Genomic DNA, 23542 nt, shown 5'->3' with positions numbered 1-23542 from the left:
TACATGCAGCATCACCGCACATGTAAAGAGGAAGAACTCCAGCTAAAAATAAATCTTGGGTCCTTTGAAACTGCATTTTGGTTTGAATGTATTATGCCATTTTAAGAATTTCAGTGCAGCTAGTTTGTTTCAGAATATTAAGAAACTTTCAGAATGGTCTGTACTGAATAGACATGTGCTGACTTTCAGTTAAGGCAAAAAACAGCTGTCTGGTAATGGAAAAGACTTGCTGACAAGGACTATTCCTAGAGGCTTTAAAAGCAGATGCTCAGCCTTAGTTCCCAACCAATTAATCATAAATTAAGGATGTGTTCTTTCAGGAGTTCAGGAAATACATTAACATAAGGAATCCTCTACCTGAATCTCTACCTGAATGTGTGTCAGCTCTCACGATAACATACCAATCACCAAATGTACGTGATAAACCTCTACAACCTCAAATGCTACATTAGCGCCTTTGCCATTTTGCGTACCTCCAGCCATTTGCCAAAAAGTTAATAAGATATTTTGCTTTGTTAAACTATGAGGTATTTAAAGTGTGCACTTCGCTCATCATCTTTCACACTGCTCTCAAGGAAATTTAGTTCTCCCCAAAGCAGTGTTACATGGAGGATCCTACTTCACCTGCAAGGGAGTTTCAGTCTTCTGTTGCCCCATCCATTTCACTGCCTGGCAAAATGCTGACACAGCCATGTCAGACAGCAGATCTACTTAAATTACTGCCACCAAAGAACCGTTCAGAGCTGCAGACTCCACTGTACTTTGGAGAAAAGACCAAAGGCAGTTTCTACCAGCTACTTAAAATGCAAGGGGAACTTTGTCTCAGCTACATTTCCTCACTAACAGTTTCCTAAGCTACTGTATCCATGCACGTCCTCTGACCCATATTTAGTGTCACTTACCATTCAACTATACTTTAACCCACAGCACAGTGTTTCTTAAAAGCTGTTTAGAGTCAGCGTTCCTTGTATACAATATACACCAGGCCTCGTGCATAATTGTTACCTTACACAAGGAAAATAGTATTTTTTTTCCTTACTGTTCTGGTACTCTTTATCGATGCTCCTCATTCCATTAGTTCAACAGATTTTTTCAAAATGATTAGAAAAGATTAAAAAACACCAGACAAGATCAAACAAAAGCACCAGTCTTTGCAGCGTAAGAAATGCCACTGATTTGAAGCATTTGCCTTGAAGTTTGCTCACAAAAATAACTAGAATTTGATTATGTACCATTTAAAAATAAATGTTGATATCTGTGAGATAACCAGACTTAACATCTAATACTTGTAGGAGTAAGTATACTTATTTTTTCAGTAAGACAATTTAATACAGGATGGTAGAGGTTTTTTTGTAATTACCAGTGAGTACATATGTATACTCTAATTAAAAATGATACGCAAAAGACTTTTGATTCTCAACTTCTTTGCTGATAATCACATCCCTTGCAGTTGGCATATTTTGAATATAAAAATATTACAGTCAATAAGCCTTGATGTGAAAATTACCTCAGAATATAGTAATTGTGCAAAAACAACTTCTAAGGATGTTGACTTACAAGAACTAGTTTACTATTGAGCTGGTCTAATCTAACAAAAGTACTTGTTCTTAAATAGAAAAGCCTTTACAAACTCCATCCAACCAAGTTAGCTTTCAAATACCTATCAAAAGAATGTAGCTTTTTCTAAATTGACAAAACTCTTTATCTTGTCAAATCCTGGTTCAAAAGGACTAAAACTCAGTTCCTGACCTCTAATGCCTGTAAAATGAAACATGGAACAATTAATGTGCTCAATATTCAAAAATGACAATGCAAAAAGCTCAAATCATCATCACATTTTATTTCACAATAAAACTTTAAAACTAAATTCTAAAATTTATAACTGTATGTAGTTGTGTTTACATATAGTGACTAGCAATCGAGTTGCCAGGCTAAAAAAGTTACTGTTCTTCAGCTACATCTGCCTACATATGTTCTGGCAACCCACATGAACTACAGACTGTTGGTGTGAACCAAGAGCCACAATGCTAGCCAGAGCTACTGGCCTGCAAGCAACACACTGCCCATGTCTTGCACATACTTCAAACTATCAGCCAACTTTCCCGCTGCACACAGGAGAATTAAAAGTGTCCTACCTGCCAAACAAACTGTCATGCACTCCATAGACAGAACACACGCTAAGGTCTATTAGTCCTTTGGGTTTTGTGGCTCGTTTTTCACTTTCAAAATAAATAAGCTGAGCATCATTTCCCTCTAATATAAAGTACAAGTTTTTCCATCTCTTTCCTTTACCTGTAGGAGACAAACAAGTTACGATATTGTTTAGAAGAAAATGTGTATTTTATAAACAAAAGAGGGCAGTAAAGCTTTTGTCAAACTGTTAACAGAAGAACAATGTACAGGTAATCACACTTAAGTTATAGTATCATTATACATACACAATTTTATGCAACACATGGCTAAAACTTGACCCTCTTCACAAATGCAGGTAGAGTTGCAAAAGGTTCTCTAAACATTTTCACTGATTTCAACAGGATTAAGCAAGTGCATATGAGCTACTATGAACAGTGATTTACTGCATCTACACAGTTACAACTTTAATTAAGATACAGACTCCTGACAAAAGTTACTCCTAAACTCTGACCAGTGTTTAACAGACTGCATCAGAGTACCTTAAAACAGCACATCTGAAGAACAGAAATGGGAATACGTTATATACAAACTTAAATCAGAACCATTGCCCAGACAAACCACATATAATTTGTATGATTTCACTAGTTTCAGAGAAAATGGTTTCTGAACTGCAATGGATTAGGTACCTTCTGAAACTAACGTGCTAAGTCACAGTCCCGTTTAGAAAAAGCTTTTAGCCTTAATTTTATACTTTGGTCATCATAAATCCACCTTGTGCCTCAAGAAACGAGTACTGGCACTGTTATGAAAAGACAAATCTGACACCCACTTATTACCCTGTCTCCCAGAGGCCGGAGTGATTTTACTGAATTTGTTCTGTATGCAGTTCTATGTGCATCTACCTACACCTACTCTACAATCCAGTTTGCACATTTGAAGTATCTCATTATCACTTCTAGCTAAAGGTTTTCAATTAATTCTCATTTGATTCCTTACTCTATTGACATCCCTCTACACCTTCTCTCAGAATCAGCCTTCTCAATAGAAGAGATACTCTCCTTGTCCTGTTCAGAGGGTTTACAGTTTGGAGTGGTTTGGTTTTTTGAATATCTCATTTATATTTGGCTATATTTTATTTTACTTTATTTACTTTATACATACACTTCTACAATTCTGTATGTAAAATCGTACCTTCTTTCTCACTCTTGGTCGCTATCCAGATTACTATCTGCAACTTACCCTTCTAGTTATGGTCTCTGTCATTTGCAGAAATCTTATTACTGATAGTTTTTGTGCTTCCATTAATGTTAACTTTTATAAAGGTAGAAATATAGCACTTGGTAAGGGATTAGCCTCCTAAGAACATCAAAGGCTTGCTCAATGGCAGTTCTTCGGGGTTATATTGAGATGAGTCAAGCAGTCAGCTTTTCACCTATTTATTAGATGTTATGTCGACTGTGTCAATATTAGAATCCTAAAAAAGTCACTATGTATCTTGTACAGCAGAATATACATTTTAAATTTAAGATTGAAAACATGTAATTTGGCATAACAAAATTTAACCAGCTGCATTCTCCAACAAATGTACAGATTTATAATATTTTAGCTAATGATCCTTATGAGTCTCTTCCAACTGGAGATATTCTATGACCCATATCTGCATTTTGGAAAAGAATAAAAAGATCTGTAGACGTAAATATAACTCACTTTTTTTCAGAAGATAACCTTTTTTGACAATATTTTTATAAAAGGCATCCTTTGTTTTCCGACGAATTGTATTATAGATTTCTTTTCCATCCATTGTATCATTAAGCACTTGTTCTTGGTGCTGGTAAACATGTAAGAAAAGCATATTTTAGGCTCAGAAAAAATTGCATACGATGTAGCTGCAACCAGGATCATCTTGAATGCTACTAACTCACTACTATTGTTCTCTCATGCATTTTAATAAAGCAATATAATTTTTCATGCTAAAAATGTAACTATTTCCATATTTCCACAATTATGATAGAAGAACAAAGTTTTGAATAAAGATCAACTTCTACAAAGGAAGTCTTTTTCGTATTAAATAAAAAGCATCTTTCACTGCCATTTCGCTCACATTTATGCCAGTCTTTAAGGCTCTCTGTCTTCTACCAAAGATTTTGGGACTGAGTAATCATGGATAAACTCTGAAGCAACAAGAATGGTGTAGATCACAATTAAAAGTGACTCAACATTGCACAGTCCCTCATTAATCTCATTAGAACTTCTAATGTCCTAATTGAGTAGGATACAAGACAAAAGAAAACAGAAACAGGAAACTGAAAAAGGATAAGCTCACATCAAAAATTACAGGATCTGAAAACTCAAGTAGTTAATAAGAAGCAAAGTTTGACTTCACTGAGCAAGCTGATCAGCAAAAGTTCTTTAGCCATAAGACAACATGAAAAGCAAGACTGCCAAGCAGTGAGAACAGCATCAAGATGAACAGGCTCATACTAAATATTCTACTTTTCTTCCTGTCTTTGCACCTACAGGAATTATGATTTTGGACAACTTGACAAAATTAAGACAAAAAATACTTTGGTAATGCTAGCACGAATTACAGGACCTACAGTAGAAGCAACATCCAGATGTTTGAGCTCAAGATCATCTCCATAACATAACTACACAAGGAACAGTGCACAGAACAGATCTAGAGGCAAATATTTATAAGAAAATTCCTTACTAGACAGAAGTCAACCAGACTGACCCTAAAGGTATAGGAAGACTTTTGCATGTTTTTTTTCCCTCAAAAACATAGATCATGGTAGTATGTGGAAGTGAGATAACACAAAGCTGAACATAAATTGCACTGCCTACCACTCAAATTTTTTTTATAAAGAATGGTCACAAATACATCTGAATAGGTTAAAAGAATCTGAAGTAGTTTCACACAGAAAACTAGCTAATGCGGATATTAGTAATACAGGAATTGTAAGTGCATATGCAAAAAGCTAAAATGAAATAAATCACTGCCATGATTCAAGAGGAATGATGGAGCATAGGAAAAGTTATTAGTGAAGATTTTCAAGCAGCAGTCTCAGGATTCACGTTTGCCCAACCACATTACCAACTGCAAGTTAACAGCAGTAAAAAAGTGGGAAGTACTGATGACACAACACGATTAGCAGTTCAGGAAAGATTAGAATAACAAGATGCTGGGAGTAGACAGAGCCAGGACAGCTGATGCCAACTGATTCAAAGGATATTCCCTGTCATAAAACATCATAATAAGCAATAAAATTCTGTGTGTGGTTGTCTTCCTCAGAGACTGGCTGAGCATCAGCCTGATTGTGGGAAGTGGTGAATGATCACCTTTGCATCACCCCCACCACCTCTTCCTTCGCTTATTAAACTGTAGTAATTTCAACCCAGGAGTTTATGCTTTTGCCTGCAGGAGAAGGGAGGGCACAGGTAAAGGTGTGCGTCCTTAGCTACTTGTCAGGGTCAACCCACCACAGAAGTGACAGCTATTTTAGGATACTTCTGTTAAGCACCTTCCAGCGAAAAAGGGAATAACCTGTGGTAATGGTACTCTAAACTGTTCTTGCCTACCACATTCAAGAAAGGCAAACTAGCACCAAAACTCGTGGAAGCAGGACAACTACAAGAACATTACAAAAACAGGATCAGCTTTGATATGCTTAGCTTAGTGAGCTAAGAGAAAATACAAGAAATATTCTTGTATTAATATGACAGATCTCACAAAGGACTATGAACTGATTGTAATTCTATTCAGGGAGAAAATTAAAGGCCATTCTAACCTTTCCTGTTTCTAACCAATGAAACAGGAAAGTTTGGGAAGAGAACCAAATACACACGTATACTTTGTATGTATACACGTATATACATATATATAGCTTTATAGCTATAAGCTTATTAAAAACTAGATAATGTGGTGTGCTTATCACTGGTGGCCTCTCCTATGATGAATTTTTGCTCTGGGGTTAGAGCACTCCAGAACAAGCCTTGCAATCATCCCTGAAGCTTTTGTGTGCATACAAGTTTCCTCTGACAGAAGAAAAATCCTGGACACAGAAGACAGGAGGGCAGCCTGTTTCCCCCTGACACAGGACTAAGGCACTGCATGGCTGAGCTAGGGACCAGAGTTAGGGGCACACTGCCAAGGATGAGCATCTCAGAGGACAGGCAAAGCCTATCATCTCTTCTGTTGACAAGACAATCTTTGGTAAGTGAATACAGCTGAGAACAAATCAGAAGAAACACACAGGCTGAAAACATTAAATCTGGAGATGATGCTTTTTAACTATGATTACTGTAATTCAGTTCATAAACTGCCTTGAAGATGATTAGGTCTGTGTCTCCAACAACAAATGCCCAGAGATGAAATCTTACCTGCATTGGAACAGGATCTTTAAGGTAATATCCTTCAACAATCTGTTCTTTTCTATAGTGCTCAATGATGTCACCAATACTGTTTCAATATGAAAAAGAGGATTCAAATGTTAAACAGGTTAGTTTTCCCTCTATTTGAGAATTTGCTTTTCCATACAACCACCAAAAACTTTTCCATGAAGTTTTAATAAAACTGTTAAACATTGTAATCTCATTTGTAGTAATGAGAATTGACTAATATACTGAATATACTGAAGTCAAGAAAGTTCACAAAACTGTATTCAGAATGTATTAACTCTAAACTCTGCAGAACACTTCAATTAGTTGTTTAAAATGCCAAATGAGGACACTGCTATTTCCACATTCAAGTAACACATGTGCGTTACTGGCTCTTCAGCCAAACTGAAGAGCCAGTTATTGTTATTTCATTGGCAATAATTTCCAAACTCCTAGAGTAACTAGGGAAGGGTAATGTGAGATACCACATGTGCAGAGCAATTCTTTCTAGGAGGACGGAAATATAAAAACAGAAAAGGTTTGTAGCAGAAAAAGAAAACACAGATTATACTTGGAAATCGTTAAGCTACCCTGCTAACCGAAAACACTCTATCAGTAGCACTCTGCTACCAGGAAGCATTTACTCTAAACCCCAGATTCAGACTGCAACTGCCTTTGGAAGGCTCAGGAGAGAAGTGACAGGTACAAGCTGAAATTCAAGGCATCTGAGTTTCTCTAACTTATTTTCACAGTTACTGGAATTTATACCGTAATAAAGAACAGCAGCATGAGTATCTATAGAAATTAATCATTTGTATGAAAAACAGCAACAACAAAAAACAACAAGTAGAAAACAAACACATGCTGAGTGTGTCTTCTCACTTCATGCATAATTAGCTGTGTGTACAAAGGTAATAAGGCATACATCAATGTTATGGATGTTACAACTGGATATAGTTGTATCTAGCACAGGAACAATATCCGATACTGTGAAAATAATCTCAAATTTTAAATAAAGCTTTAGCAAGACTTCTATGCTCACTTTTATCTCTCATTATGGAGCTATAAACTAACACATGCTTGACAAAATAATACATTTTCCTACAAACAGCTTTGGTTTTAAGTATGCAGAATGACATATATTTCTTTTTCAGTATTACTGAAATCAAGTAATTAATTTCAACTTTTACTGAGATGCAATTTGCACGTCATTTTCTGCATAAAAATTTAAACTTTACCACACTACAGAAAATATTCAGTCATTATATTTTGCATGTTGCATACCTACTGCCAGCATCTTGTAATAAATAAACCAGCATTTTATTAGTTTTTCTCACTTATCACATCAAGCATACCTTGACTGTCAACACCTCCTCTCCCTCCTTGGTTGAAAATGCTATCAGGAGTTCCTTAATACAAGGAGCAGGTGCCTAATTTCTTCAAATTTTGTAAAATAGGCTGAGGAATGTATTTGAAAACTCTTTTGTAGGTATCATATATACAAGGACTTTGTGCCTTGATGGAGTGACTACGGGCTTGGCTATGCAGGCGTCCCCTCCCACAAGTGAACTTGATTCAGAGGGTCACTTATATACTGCCTTACACTATGACAGATCAAATGCCTGAACTAACTCAACGCTGCAAACACAAAGACTCCAGGTCTCTTGCAGACTCAATGTTCTGTAGTGTACCTGGAGGAAGACAAGGTACACTACAGAATGTGAATCTGCAAGTGATTCAAAGATATCAAACATGTAAAACATCAAGCATGAAATCAGACGACCAAAATCTTATCTAGGGGACAGGAATGAATCACAGCCTTCTTCAACATCTGCCAACAACAAAAATGCACAAAAAATGCAACAAAAGGAAGGATAAATAAGCATGTATTAAAAAAAAAATTAAACTTGCTTTAATATACAGAAATAAAGATGGATCTCAACAGAAATAAAGATGGATCTGAATACCACATTATAGTTACTTTAATAACTTTAGAATGCTCAGCACATTGTTAGGTTTGGCTTCTTAGGTTCCCTGGGTCTTGGCTACTTGAATGATTTTAAAAGTATCTCACCATCATGAGCAATATCAGGGTTTTTTTTAACAATTAGAGTGAATTGAGAATTATTCCAACAGCTCATGTTTCAAATAATAAAGAATCCAGGAAGCAGAACTAAGCAACACATTCCAACCATCTAGTAAATTTTCAAATTCAGCTGTCTCTTAAATCCAAGATAACATGAAAGCTTGTTCACTGTATAAACTATTGGGCCAGTGTTAATCATTGCCTTTGACAGAATCACTAGAAATAAAGAACCAGCCCTAATTTTAGTTTTTTTGTGAATGCTACCTGTTGAATTTGGTAAGACAGGCAGAGAGAAGAAAATGACAGGGAAATGACTGGTACGCTTTTCCTACCATATGTTCTAAAATCGTGATTGAAACATTAAGAAATGCTATCTTACATGAAATCTACTGTGAAACACATATGAAAGTTACTGTCAGGACAGCTGAACAGGCCCAAGCCCTCAGTTCAAAGCAAGGTCAACAACAGCAGGTTGCTGCGGCCCTTGCTCAGTCACATCCCGAGCATCTCCAAGGATGGAGTCTCCCATGCCTTTCAGATAACTTTTTCCAGTGCTCCAGCATCCTCACAGTAAAAGCCATACACTAGCAATTGCCCATCTTTGGACTGACATCTCATGACAGAGGCACTAAAATACAACTGCACAAGATCTGCCTGGGATGGAGTTAATTTTCTTCATAATTGCAAATGAAATGCTGCATTTTAGGTATGCGACTGAAACACCTTGTGGATAGCATACCAGTGTTTTGACTACTGCTGAGCCACACAGTGGATGGGGTGGGCAAGGGGCTGGGAGTGGACGCAGCAGGACAGCTGGCCCAAACCAGCCAAAAGGATATTCCCCTCCACAGAATGTCAAGCTCTGCAATTTAAGCTCAAGAAAAGGAGGAGGATGATGTGAAGAAGCCTGTGGAAGGGTGGCCCCTGCCACCAGCTGAACATCCTGCAGTGCTTGCTCATTCCTTGCCCTCAGGACAGGGAAGAAAATGGGAAAATCAAATGTGACAAAACCTGTGTGTCAACATAAAAGATGGTTTAGTAAGCAAAGGGTGGGGAAGGATATCAGTGATTGAAAAGCAATCATTCACCACCCTCCAAAAGCAGACTGATGCCCGAACAGTCTGAGAAACACCCACCTTGGAAGATGAAACATCCCCTCCATTTTTTATTGCTGAGCACTACCTCTTGGGTCAATTAGGTTCTCTGGAAAACTGACAAAGCCTCAACACTGTAAGCTCTGCTCACCAAGAACCAAAACACTGGTGTGTTACCAACAGTTTTAGCCACAAATCTGAATCATGGCACGTGCTAGCTGATAGAAAGAAAATTAACTCCATCCCATCCAGAATCAGCACAAGCAACAAGAAATGGCTTTGGCAATTTTTCTGTAAAATTGTAGGAGATTATCAATGGACTAATTTGTTATCTGTGAAATAAGTACAGTAAGATCACAGAAGCTAAATGCTTTACTAAATTCCATGGGAAAATACTTCTTTGTTACATAGTCAAGATAATTCCCCCAATATGTATGCAACATGGGTGCTGTACATTCAGACCTTCAGGTGGGCTGACCTGCAGAGCTGATACAAGAGAACAAAATAATAAAAGCAGACCTCTGTATGACATACTGCAAACACAGACTGATGATCACACAGAAATTTTAACACAAATTTACATGGAAAGTGGTAAAAGCACATGCAAAAGGCACAGGTTGGTGGAAAAAATAAGTCTTCCTCGTCAGCACAGAATATGAAACCCTGAGATATACCCAGGACCTCTTTCCCCATGGTCATCCAAATTAATTCTGGAATACAAGCAGATACACCATTGCTTATATAGGTTATCATGAATCCAGTCCCACCTCTGGATATGCCAAATACCCAAAAAATAAAACAAACTTCTTTCATTTTGTGCTTCCTTCCTAGTCTTCAGCTTCCTACTTTTGTATGGAAAATCTTGGTCTACAGTTTACTGAGACCAATACCCTGCAAAATAAAGAGCAGACTGCTTTCATCTTACCTTTTGCCTCAATTACAATCACAAAAAATGTAGAATAATATTGAAAATACTCTATTACCAGGAATGATTTAGTCTAATAATAGTATCAGATTTCAAAGGAGATACTTTGAGAGCATTTATGGAAGCAGGTTAACATAAAAAAAGCTTATAGTCAATGGAAACTGTTAAACAGATGCATTTAAACAAGCAGTGGCACTTCTTAAATCTGAATTTTTCACCTTGAAGGCAAACACTGCATTTTCAGATAAGCAACAAAACCCCATCTCTTATAAGCACCAAGAAATGCTTATAGTTTCATTAGCCTGCATAAATTCATGCTTTGTACGTCTCTGTTCTGGATTCAATGACACGTTTGTTGTTCTTCAGCCACCACTTTCGTTTATTGCACACAACTAAATCACATTAGTCATCACATATTTAAAGATTTCTTTCTTACAGTGTCCCTCTTAAATGAACTAGTACAACAACTGAAAAGTCCACAAAGTTATTTGCTCTTTTTCTTCTTCTAATTTATTGCCATCTACAGGAGATCTCACACTACAGAATTTGGGTGGTTAGCATCTTCATTTTGAAGCCTTATTATCTTGCAATTCATTATCTTGCATACTTCACTATGTATTTCAGCTTCCAGGAAGTTTACCAAGCTGCAGCATATACTAAGTTGGAATGAATTTGAGCCTATGGGTATAGTAGTAATTTTCCAGAACACACAAAAAAAAATGAAGCCTTTTAAAGTTATGCAGATTCTGCTTCACACTGAGGAAGATCTCTGCAAACTAAGTACCAAAATATAAACAAAACATAAAAATATAAAAGACTTTGTAATAACTTAGTGCTACTTTAGAATCTTGTTTTCCATACCATAGAACGAATCTTCTTTAGATAAATGTAATTTATATACATGCCTCAAGTGAATAAAGCACTATAAAGTAATAACTTACTTTATGTAATAACTCTGTGAAAGTATACTATTCAATGCTGCAAAACTATCTGAAACTAATGAGAGTTCCACTGATTTGCTAATTAGTCTGACATCACCTCAGGTGGGGTCTCCTACCCTATCAGCCTCCTGAAAAGCCACTTAGCTAGAGAATGGGCAAAAGAGCATTTACCTTTACGTAAGAATGACACTGCAGCTAGCTTGGTTTTCAATGAGGATGTCTGGAGACCAGACTGATTAATGAAGAAGGTATTCAAGCGGTATGAGTGTGGGGTATGCAAAGGTTCATAAGGGTCCAATTGTTTAGCCTCACACCATCGTCCATTTGAAGTCTTATGAAAAAGTCCACTGAACTTCTCAGTTAGGAGACCTCGACATTTCCTCAGACACACCAGCTGCTGGATCTCTACCCACTCAGAAGCCAAGCTGGAAGTGAGAGAAATTCTCTATTGGGATGACGAATGCCCTGGTTCTAGGTGAGCAAGTCTGGAAAAGTGCCGATTTTGTGAGGCAAGGCAATGGCCTCTTTTAAAAGAGGAAGGCAAGTTTTCACCACTGAGAAGTCTTGCATCTGCAACTCCTCTAAAAGCAAGATCAAGGATTGATCTGTACTGATAGCTTCTCCCATAAAAAGGGAAACGTATCTCTTGTTATTTTTCTTTTTGTACAAATTTATGTATTTTTGTACCAGTGGCAAAACAAATGTGCCCCAAGTTTGCTCACTCTAAACAAAGTGATTTGTACTTCTGACCCAAGTACAACATATATTACAATGCAATTTAATGACTTTTCCAAACAATTATGGTATTTTTTCCCTTTTCTTGTAAATACCCATTTACATTATTTGAAAACCTTACTGAATGTCTCAGATAAAGATGTTCATTTTATTTTCCCTTTTCAAATAATCAATGCAAACAGTAGTTTCCAAGACAACACAGCATTCTCTTACAGATCCACAATTAACGGATTCACATGATCCATACAATCCACAATCTATAGCGTGACGAAAATGGTTTGCAGAAGAAAGAAAAATACTTCAAAATAAACAAACTACAATCAGGCTTCTGCAAGCTTCAAGAACTTGCTCAGTTACAAGTAACAACGAAGCAAGTTGGAGAAAATAGTTAGCATACTATTAAGAAAACTACAGTCTTAAGATCATAGCAGAAAATAATTATCAGGCGCAAATTATACAAGTTCTTTACACAAGTATAAAACACAATTCATTTTACTACTAAAACTTACCTATTGTAGTATCTGCCTCCCATCATAAACTGATTGTTTGATGTTGGACATATTTTAAAACGCTGAATATTTTCACTGGTCCGAAAATAAAGTGAATAATCACCAGGTGTATTATCTGAAGGCCTCACAAGAAAACCGCACACCTGACCAACTGAAAAGATATCATAATAGTGTTACTTTCCTTAGTGAAGTTATAAATGAGCTCTTATCAAATCTATTTCCATATAAATGAGCAAGAATTGCACACTTCAAGAAATGCAAAGTCTGTAAGTTAAGTCCAACAGTAATCTCAAACTCAATGAATCAGCACTAAACTGGTGAAATTAATGCAAACTGGTTTATCTGTGGTGGCCTAGCCACATCTTTGCCATCTCTTTACAAAAGCATACAAAAAAAGTTTTACAACAAGTTTTCAAGAATTAGTAACTCATGTTCTAATATTTAAAGTATGTTATTAAACAATGTGGGTTAGAAATGTTGGTGTTTTCATTTGAAGAAATTGTTCCTCTATGAAAGGGCTAAAAAAAGGTTTGTAATATATTTCCTTTAAGTATACAAAAGCATATATTCTCCACAGCATTTTGATGAAGACACTGATAAGTGAAATAATCCATTACTACCACAGTATTTCAATTAAAAATACAAGTACCTGTCATCAGCAAATTGTAAGCCTCTTGTTTGGAGATCTTCCCATGGTACCATCTTAACAAAGATGAAGAGAAAAATTAGAAAGCAAGACTATCAGCTCTTTTTTTTTTTTTTCCTCTGGTGACATCCAAAGTTCTGGCACCTATGAATTAATCTTTATTTAAAAAGACCTAACACATATGGATGAGATAATGATTATGCTACTTACGATTCTGTTCTACCAAAAGCATGAAAAAAATTAACAGTAATAGGTATGTAAATAAATTAATTTCAATCAAAATGGCCAACACTTGGAGTTGACGTCCAAATCCAACTGTGTTTAGAGATTAAAACAAACTGTCTAACCAGCAGATAATTTAACAGGCATTATTTAAAGACAGTCACATACAGCAATTTACTTGAACCATAACTCAGACAAGGTTAAAGACCATACAGAAAAAAATCCAAGTGAATTTTGCCAGAAGCTGTGGAAGTAGAACCTAGCTTTGTTAGACTGTTGAATACAGATTTCTTTGATCTCACAACTCACACCTTCCCAGAGTCCTGTATCAGAGCAGTGTCCTAGAAAGATTCAGCAGCCTCTGCCCAGTTTCAGCCTGAGAACTATACATAACTTAATAACTTGTTCTATCCTTTAAAGGAAAGCTAAAATATGGCCTTTTCGTGTATCAGAAAACAGCTTTAGATCTAACTTCACTTTCTATACTACCACTAGAGGACAACTTCTGGCTACTGGAATGCTTGAAAGAATTACGATCTTCCTGAGATTCCTCTGAGCGGCACAAATAACTGTGAACAGAGAATATCAAAGCTTCTACCATCTGTTACCAAACTTGTTTGCAAATAAATAAAAACACCTAAATTTGAAAGCATCTCTACTGCCAAACTGACTAGCAGATCACTAGCAAAGAGTAAACAAACAACAAATACACCAGTGATTTTCTTTCTCCTATTAAGATGGTGAGAAATGCCTTCTTCAGCCATCAGCCTCTTGGATACCGCAAATTGGGCAACAGAGAAAAAGCACCAGGTGAAAATATTGCAAGCAAATAGGAGGACAGATGAAATAATAAAGCCACTGGAAGTTTTTTGAACCTTCTTTTGCCACTCACAATTACTAATGAAAATAATCTATCAACAACTTGACATACCAATACACTGTTGATTCTTAAATTGTATTCAATATAAAAAAATTAATCTTTGTTTCATTTAGTCAATTTTTTAAAATTATATTCAATATTAAAAAAAACAGCCGTAAATATCCACTATAATTTTTTCATTGGAACTCTGCTCTCAATCCAGCATTTACAGTTGAGCATATCTCAGTAAAGGTTACCTGTAAGGCAAACACTATATTCAACAAACACTCCATTCAGCATATCTTGGCTGAAAGTGATCATACAGGGACTCATCTAGAATCTCTGCACTGCAAAACACACTAGCAATAGGCATACCTATTACAGGACTCTTTAATGTTAATTATCCATGCATCTTCAGCAGCTAGTATAGAAAACAGTCTTGAGATGAAAAAACAAATGTCTTTGGTTCACCTTCCCAAAAGCTGGGAAATTTCATAGCTGAAGTTTACAAACAGTTACGATTGCTTTTAATAACAAAACCAAAATCCTTACATTTTGCCTTCATGTGGATCTTCTTCCCTTCCCTAATGAGAAAATTAACATATTAAGTGCATGACAACAGTACAGCTCAGTTAAGAGAAAAAGAAAAAACAACCAACAAACTTTATAGGTTAAGACCTAATGCAGAAAAAAACATCAGAAGCCTGAGACATTTTTGAACTAAAGGGCTTACTGCAGTTCTATGAAAAGATTTCCTTTTCATTCACTAAGTGGAAATTGAGCCAGAATATGTTATTTCAGAAGATTGCTTTTGGCATGTTTCAAGTCCTTCTTTAGAGGTGGTATAAGTTTTTTAAATCTCAGCTTTCTTAAGATTAACTTAACTACTGATATATCGGCCTACAGTTCAATAGTCTAGAACTGCCAATTCAATTTAGCCTTTCAAGGCTTGACACAGATCTGTGATTAGCTGCAGGTAACACTGCTTTAACACTGCAAAACACAGGTACTATGCAGGACAATATTATCAAAAATATCCGACTCTAAAGCGATGCTGTTTTCTCCTTCTGAAGTATATCAAACCACTTGTTCCCCCCTACAGCAACTGAATTATCTGCAGGTCACCTGGTTAGCTTCCTAAGCTCACACAAGCCCAAATTAATTCATTTTTAACCCACAACGCGTCTTTAAGAAAAAAAGAGAAAATCCTACCATAATGCAAAATTACATTCTGGCAAATATGAAGAAATGCAATTAAACGAGTAACAGATCCTTCACCAGGACAGTAAAGCTTAGTAAACTGCCTAGAGAATGTACTGTACCCTTCATTTGTACTTCTCTGGGGACAACATGTGAATAAGCTTTTTTGATACTGAATTAGGTTTACAGGTTTGCTATACTATTTTAAACAAAGCAGATCCAATTACTAGGCTTAGAAAAGTACATCACTAAAAAACTGGCAATTAACTGTCACTAATTTGGGTTTATTTAAATATTATTTTGCCAAAAAAAAAATCATTCATCTAAGAAATTTGAACATAAAAATTACTTACCACTTCTTCTACCAGGTCTTCCACAATAAGACCTTGCTCATCTGTTCGCAGGTTTGTAACCCACATCCAGCCATCTTCCAGTTCGTTATGGACAATAAACATGTCTCCTTTAAGGAAACTGAAGAGGGTTACAGCAAGAGTTTAAATCAGAGATACAATCATAGTAAAAAGTTTAATGAACATAATGAATCCCTGATTGCAATTTACTCAAAACATATGAGAAAATCTGTTTGTGAACATGAATTAAGGCATGAATTAATACCCCCAGCATACGACGTGTATTTTTCCTCACAGTTAAGCTGTTACTATATAGGAGCTTATGCTTTTGATTTACGTTTAGTACCTAATATATACTTCAGTTCCACCAAATTCAAAGTGTGCTGAGGATGCATAAAACAAAAATAATGCAACAATATTAAAAGACAGTAATACTGTTCTTTTATCAGGAGGGATCAATTAATAAACACAAGCAAAATAACCAGAGATACCCTTAATATTCTATAAGAAAATAATACTCCTTTCGTGAAAATTAGTATAAGTTTGTGAAACATCTTAGAATATAATATTCTTTATGTTCTCACATATGAGGAACAGTGCTACAAAGGTAGTACAGAACAGCTTCCAGAGAAGCCAAAGCCATGTGATTAGCTGCAAGAAAAGCAGAAATAAGAAGCATTAACATGTCTCAGCTGTGCCACGAACAGAACTGTAACTGTTTTAGCCATGTGGATCTAAAAACTCAAGCACAGAACTTTGCATTTTAGTTTCATCCTAAACAAGAGAGAGAAGGTATAATTTTCTACAATTTCTGTTACGACAGCACTATAATAAATGTTTTTTCCTCTCAAGTTGGTAGACACTTAATGGTCTCAATCTATCTTTTTGTTCTTACAGATAGTAGGAAGCCTTACTTGCAATATGCAATTGGGAGTCCTTTCTCTGTCTTACCACCTTTTAATCTGGAAAACAATCTCAAAGACAAATATCCTCACAGCATCCTTTAAAGAGGTTAAACAGGATTGAACAGTGAGCCTTGAAATAATTTCCATCCCAATAAGGATATAAAGCTCTCATATAACTTCCTCTGTATCTTAGGCTAATGTTGCCAAAACCAAGGCCATTCCCAATTCAATCGGTGTGTTTAATCAAACTGAGTCTGTCTCATTAGAGAGATTAGAAATCACTACAGTGTAATAACAAAGTGTAAGAATATAAGAGATAAACCTGCAATTCTGTAATTTTTTGATATCTTAAAATTATGGGAGATTACACACTTAAAATTATCATTCTATTCAACACAGAGTTTTCCCAACAGGAGGGAAGGATGTGAAGGCAACGGAAGGGAGAAACATTCTTGCTCCATCTTACGGACAGAGAACTTATGAAAAACAGTCACCAAGTTTCGAAGCACAGGTAAGAAAATGAATACTAGAACATTTAAAAAGCTTCTTTAACATTGCTCCTTTCTTCTTTTTTCAAAGAAGGCATTAATTACTCTATTCTTCCATTTACAAACAGTCAATGCTCACATTCTCTGACCACTCTGTCTAGTGGTCAGAACTTGTTTGGCTTGAACTATTTATCTGCTATTAGTTCTGTGGCAGTCTGGACAGAAGCCTTGCTCATTTATTTTGCACTGTCACACAAGGCATTTCTGCACGATTCTTTCATAGACAAATACCCTCTTGGAAAAAAAATGTAAGGCTTTATGAAGTGTACTTCAACATTACTAATTTTACTTCAATAAACCTAATGTAATTTTCTGACAATTAATACAAACAAATGCCCTGAAAGTGTTATTGCGATTTCCAACAGGTTAAAGCTATCATCCTTTTAACCTAACTGTGATAAGATGTAACTGGATAGTATTTGTATATGAACATATACTTAAATCATTAGTATTTATAAATACTCTTAAGAATTTCACAACTGCTACTAACATTAAAACATACCTTATTTCATCAGTTTCTGGCACTTTGGTGTATGGTAAAATTGCTCGAACTCTCCTTCTGTCCTCAACAGGCTACAATTTAAGAGAAGACAGCAAAGGTAGTACTTTTCCCTCTTTCTAGTGTAAAACCTTTCTCCCCAGTGTTACACTATTCTGAGTCAAAAGACTGGGAGAACAGTCACTTATATCCCCCTTGCCCGTTTTAGATACTCAAAGCTCCAAACCCCTGAGAGCTAGAAAAGTATAATTCATACAGCTAGCTACAAGAGTTCTCATTTTGATTTCTAGCATGATATATAATGTATGCTTATCAACTTCAAAATAAACTACCAGTATGATAATTCCCGTAAAAGTATACTTTCAAACTTTCTTCCACTTAAAGAATGGAAATTTCCATAAGTTTAACATTCAGAAACATGTTTGTTTAGGTTCTGTTTGGCAGGCCGGCTTTATTTTAATTACTTCTATTGTTTCAGATGGGCACGTTGAAGAAGCCCCATTTTCAGAAACTTTAGTTACTTTCAGGATGTGTACTTTGAAATCCTGTTAGATAGACAAAATACCACAAAAGAGTAGAGGTTACATTACACTGTGTTCTTTACTAACCAAGAACTGCACAATTTTCTGTTTACCTCTCTTTACTCCCAAAGCTATTACTGCATTTGGAAATAACCACAACACCTGATACCCAGCTCTCTCATTACACATTTCCATTAAATAGCAGTTTGGGGGGTTTTAATCATTACTTTGTATCAGTAAGAATGTATTCTTATATTCCTCATACTTCAACATATGCTGAGCCTATGTAGAACTACAGTAAACTTTCTAGCACGATTTTTCCAAAGAAAACTGTGAATGGTGATTGAAGTTACTAAAAATGAAGTAAATGACACTTAGAAATTTTATTACATATTATTATACGTTTTGGTACTTGCCTCTGGAGGTGCAACTGGAAATAAGAGCTTTTCCCCTTTCAGCAAACAGGACACATGACTATAATAACCGATTAGGTCTGAAAGTGAAGCAAAACGACGTCCACCAATGTAATAGTCTCCACACATGGCAATAATCCTGTTAATAAAAAAAAACCTTGATAAAATATTTCACTACATTGCAGGGCATATACCTTTCTTAATAAGCCTATATACATTCAGCAAAGTATTAAAACATTTTAACAGCAAGTAATGGCACATGATTATACAAGGCAGGAAACAACCACCTTCAAAAATCAGTCACTTTCTTACAGTTAGTTTAGCATCCATATTTAAAGTTAACAAATTACACTGGAATAATCAAAATATCTCCTAGACCCAACTGCTAGTGGAAAAATACCAAAAAACAACCAACTTACATAACCATTTCAGTAGTTTAACACAAGATTGAATTCTTACAAAACCATACATTTTATTCTTAAAGGGCTGTGTTTCTCTTAAAAATACAGAGACTTGTTAATGCATTAACATTCCAAAAACATGAAGTACCAAGTCTGTTCACGTTGCTAGTCAATACAAATTCTGAAAGCAGTTAGGAATTATTTATTTAGGTAAAAGAGTTAACAATATTTAAAACATTCCTTTTAAACTGAAAAGAGTCATTCGTAAAAATGAAGAAGTACTTAATCTGAAACAATTTTAACATCTTTGACCAGACAGTCCAAAGAAATAATCACATGGCATGTGATGGCATCAAGCAGACCTAAATTTTTCCAGAACACAGAGATCAGACAGGAGTCCATCCTTACAAAAAGATAAGAAATTAAGAAACAAACTACTACCAAACTAAGCCAATTTTGGTGTTAGGAAATAGTTAAAAAAAAAAAAAACAAAACCAAAAAAACCCCAGAACCAAAATGTTAATTGTCTCTTCAGTTTCTAGAAGAGATGCTAATTATCTTAAGGATATTTGAAAATACATTACCAAAAAAAACATTTGAATCTTCTTAGTATTAGACCTTTTCACAATGCTTGTGAACAACTCAAAAACAAGAGAGGGAGAGGAAATTCCAAATGTTAAACTACTAAGAAACTTATTCCTCATCCCAAATGACTACACTATTTAAATCTTCCTTCTCAATTCTTTGAACTTAATTATTTTTTCCAAACAGTGATGTAAGATGTTTACAAAGATGAATCTTCAGAGATGAAATCTAAAGCTTTTAGGCATATAGCACTGCAAGGGGAGTCAGAAAACAGCGTAACTTTAAGGGCATACGCTAGATCTTTTGACATTTTCTGTGAGATTTCCTGCTAAATTATTCAATACATTGGGTTCTAAATTAAATGTAGTGTTTCAGATTATTTTCTCATCAATCTTAGGTGACACCCTTCTTTAGAACACTGAGCTAGCAAACAGAGAAAGACTTCCATAATCACGGAAAATTCTGAAGGTAAAAGATTAAAAGATAATTATTTTCCTTCAAAATCCTTTCTATCAGTGATTCATTGAAAAGGTAACACTTCAGTGGTTAAAAGATTTACTTTCGAAGGTTCATAGGCTGTAAATCAATCATATGCTGCATGAGCATGTATGTCTGTATGCAACTTTCACGAGACACGAAAACTGTTAAAATAGTTAAAGACACTGTCATCTAAAATGTTGGGATTTCAGTCGCACAGAAATCTAATAAAAGTTTCAGGTGAAAAATAAGAATTTTAGGGAACAAAATATGAGGGATATTTTTTTAGTAATGGAAGTTATTAAAATTAATCCAGGACTCTAAAACAGCACTAGGAAGCAAGTATTAGCACACTTTACTTTTCTGCTACTGCTACATAGTAATCAGTTACCCAAGGCTGAGAAGCTGAAAACGTATCTCAGATCACAAGATGCAAACAAGATATTATTTGTGTGCTATATTGTTTGCACTTAAAGAGTATTATGCGTTCCATATTAATGGTAAATCAGGACCTCTAACCACATTTCTTCATGCAGCAGATGCAATCAAAACCTCCCTACGTTTGCAAATCATGAACATAGTGGCTCGTACATTGGCATTCTGTGTAATTTCAACATTCAGAAGTTGAAGAAATTGCTTTGAATTTATTTGTTGCCATCAAGGCAACATTTGCTTTCAGAAAACATTTGCTTTCTGATTTGCTTTCTGTTTTGTAAAGACGAACACACTCCATTTGCTGACTAACTTTCAAGCTCTTCTCAGAATACACCTCATTTACACTAAGAATAAATGAACTTACTAATGTACACAGTTTGGAAATGATAAAATAATCCTAGTTAGAACACTGGAAAAAGAGTTACTTGTATTTAGAACAACTAATTCTAGCACACACTGAGGTTGTTTCCAGCAAACCTTCAGACGAATAAATACGTAATTCTCCTTATTTCTTCCTGGGTTTTGAGGGCTTTGGTTTCTGGAAGGGTTTTCCCTCAAAATTAAGGAAGCAACCACATGTGCCAGCACTTAAGTAAATCTTGTGAGATACAATGGCTACTATGGAACAAACTCAAAACAACCACCTTGACTAACTAATGAAATCTACAAGTTGTTATAAGCGTATTCACAGCCTCTGTGAATACACTTCAACAGCCAGATGTTGGGGTTTCCTCACATTTTTACTCTTTAGCCTACAAAATAATTTTTAAACAGCATATCTTGAAACAAACAGTAGTAAAAAGCTGTACCATTCAAGAAAAAGTTAAACATATTCAGTTATAATACAATGATTATTTTCTGTTTGCACTCTATCGTGCTCTAAACCCAAACGTAGATAACAGTATTTTAAAAGAAAACATTTAATTCTCACCTAAAATGATTGACATTTGTTTTACTAAGGAATGAAAGCACAAATGAACCTGGTCTCCGATCACTCTCTCGAATAAGGTAACTTCCAGGTTTCCCAGCTTGCCGAAGACGTTCTTCTGCAATTGTTCTGTCAAGTTTTCCATGATACCACCTGAAAAAGAAAGTAACAACGGTTGTCCTTAGAACTCCAGGGTTTTTTATATTCTAACAGAATAGATCTATAAAACTACCAACAGCTTTTAGTCAGAACTGACATAACTCTAAAGCTTTGATTCAAAGTTATCACACCTTTGCATGCTTAGCCTCCTAGTTTACTTATTTTGAATAAACAGTATTTTTAAGGCAGCATAGTTTTTCCAACATTGCTTCTTCCCATGAACCACCCCAAGCATGGATTCTCAATCCACATACCATGAGCTTTTCTCTCCTCCTAACTTGCTTATTTTAAATAAAGAGAACCAGAAGTGAGTAATCTGACTGGGAAGACTTGATTTTAAGCCTACACAGGCTGGACTTTATAAAAGCATAAACTGAGAAATGAATTGTAACAAGCTGTTTCCAGGCTGGCACAGATGCTGCTGTAGCAAAGCCTGCACTGACCTGGAGTGACAGCAGTCACCAGATCACCATCCAGGCCCAAAACAGTCTTTCCTAATCACAAAGTCAGTTAAAAGCAAGTGCAGATGTGTGGCAAATCACAGACTGCAAAACATGACAAAGAAACACTTCAGTCTGAAATAAAGGTTAGGCTGCTACCATTTAAGCATTCATTTGCCTTACCTCAGCTTATACATATATATATATATATATATATATATATATATATATACAGCTTTTATTAGGACAATCATTCTACCCCAAATGATGAAGTATCAGGCTTATTAAAAAAAAAAAAAAGAAAAAAAAAACACCATTCAAACATAAATGCAAGCAATGCTCTCATCACCCTCATAGCCACAGCATGTTCCAGAACTACAGTAGTAACTTACTGGCTCTGTACCCATCAACTAGCTATGCTTAATTCAATCTTTAATTTCTACACTCAAGAAAACATCAGCTTCCATACAGCCACTGTTTTAGACAATTCAAATCCGTTACCACTTCACACCATTTGCTTTTCAGTTCTGACAGTTCACATATGTCTTGCAAGAGTCACAAAAAATGCATTTTGGAAGAGAGATGCAAACGGCCTTTTGAACTAATATACACGGTAATACCAAAACCTGCACAAGATTACAGTTCCAAAAAAAATGAATAGCTGGGCTGTTGATAAAAATCTAACCAGAAGCATTTATTTATTTACAAAATGGAAACAAAAGCTTTGAGAGCTTTTGTCAGAATGAAAACCAGGTAGACCAAACTAATAAGTACTATTCATACCAGCAAAAGCAGCACCAACACAAATACTGTTTACCCTGGCAAAGCTGTGCTTGCTAGTATGGCTCTCCTTTGCTTCTCTTCCTCATCCTGATCAAAAAAAGTTAAACCAGAAAAAGTGCTGCTGTGCCTGCACAACATACAACTCAAGGCTGCTGCAGGCTCAGTTACATAGGAGCGATTCTGCCTCATAACATTCCAGGAACTTTCCTGATCATGAAATTCATTGAAGCCAACATTCTATGAAGCCTATTTTAAACTAACAATAGTTTCACTAAGCACTTATCTGTTCCTATTTATCATACATGTGAGAGAAATAATCCTAACTCTATTGACAGACTCGTTGCATTACACTGACAAAGGCATGCTTTCAA

General features: G+C 35.7%; 2 protein-coding genes across 2 annotated transcripts in view; one reads left to right on the top strand and one right to left on the bottom strand.

The window, feature by feature from the left end:
• CCNH (cyclin H) overlaps positions 1 to 4676 on the top strand; it is a 36313-nt gene extending 31637 nt beyond the window's left edge. The window contains exon 9 of the mRNA XM_057404293.1: positions 4653 to 4676. Coding sequence (XP_057260276.1) covers positions 4653 to 4661 — 9 coding nt within the window. The 3' untranslated portion in view covers positions 4662 to 4676. The remainder of the gene's footprint in view (positions 1 to 4652) is intronic.
• Positions 1 to 23542, bottom strand: part of RASA1 (RAS p21 protein activator 1) — a 54137-nt gene that overhangs the window by 16835 nt on the left and 13760 nt on the right. Inside the window, exons 2-11 of the mRNA XM_057404295.1 lie at positions 21793 to 21942; positions 18967 to 19102; positions 18033 to 18103; positions 16081 to 16198; positions 15080 to 15111; positions 13450 to 13502; positions 12801 to 12951; positions 6514 to 6592; positions 3841 to 3961; positions 2136 to 2292 (exon numbers count right to left, since the gene is read on the bottom strand). Coding sequence (XP_057260278.1) covers positions 2136 to 2292; positions 3841 to 3961; positions 6514 to 6592; positions 12801 to 12951; positions 13450 to 13502; positions 15080 to 15111; positions 16081 to 16198; positions 18033 to 18103; positions 18967 to 19102; positions 21793 to 21942 — 1068 coding nt within the window. The remainder of the gene's footprint in view (positions 1 to 2135; positions 2293 to 3840; positions 3962 to 6513; positions 6593 to 12800; positions 12952 to 13449; positions 13503 to 15079; positions 15112 to 16080; positions 16199 to 18032; positions 18104 to 18966; positions 19103 to 21792; positions 21943 to 23542) is intronic.

This window comes from Pezoporus wallicus, unplaced genomic scaffold (genome assembly GCF_028554395.1).
Source record: "Pezoporus wallicus isolate ANWC-B61680 ecotype Strahan unplaced genomic scaffold, APGP_CSIRO_Pwel_v1 contig_4322, whole genome shotgun sequence".
NCBI classification, from domain to species: domain Eukaryota; kingdom Metazoa; phylum Chordata; class Aves; order Psittaciformes; family Psittacidae; genus Pezoporus; species Pezoporus wallicus.
The sequence above is the reverse complement of the archived record's forward strand: the minus strand, read 5'-3'. Positions and strand labels throughout refer to the sequence as shown.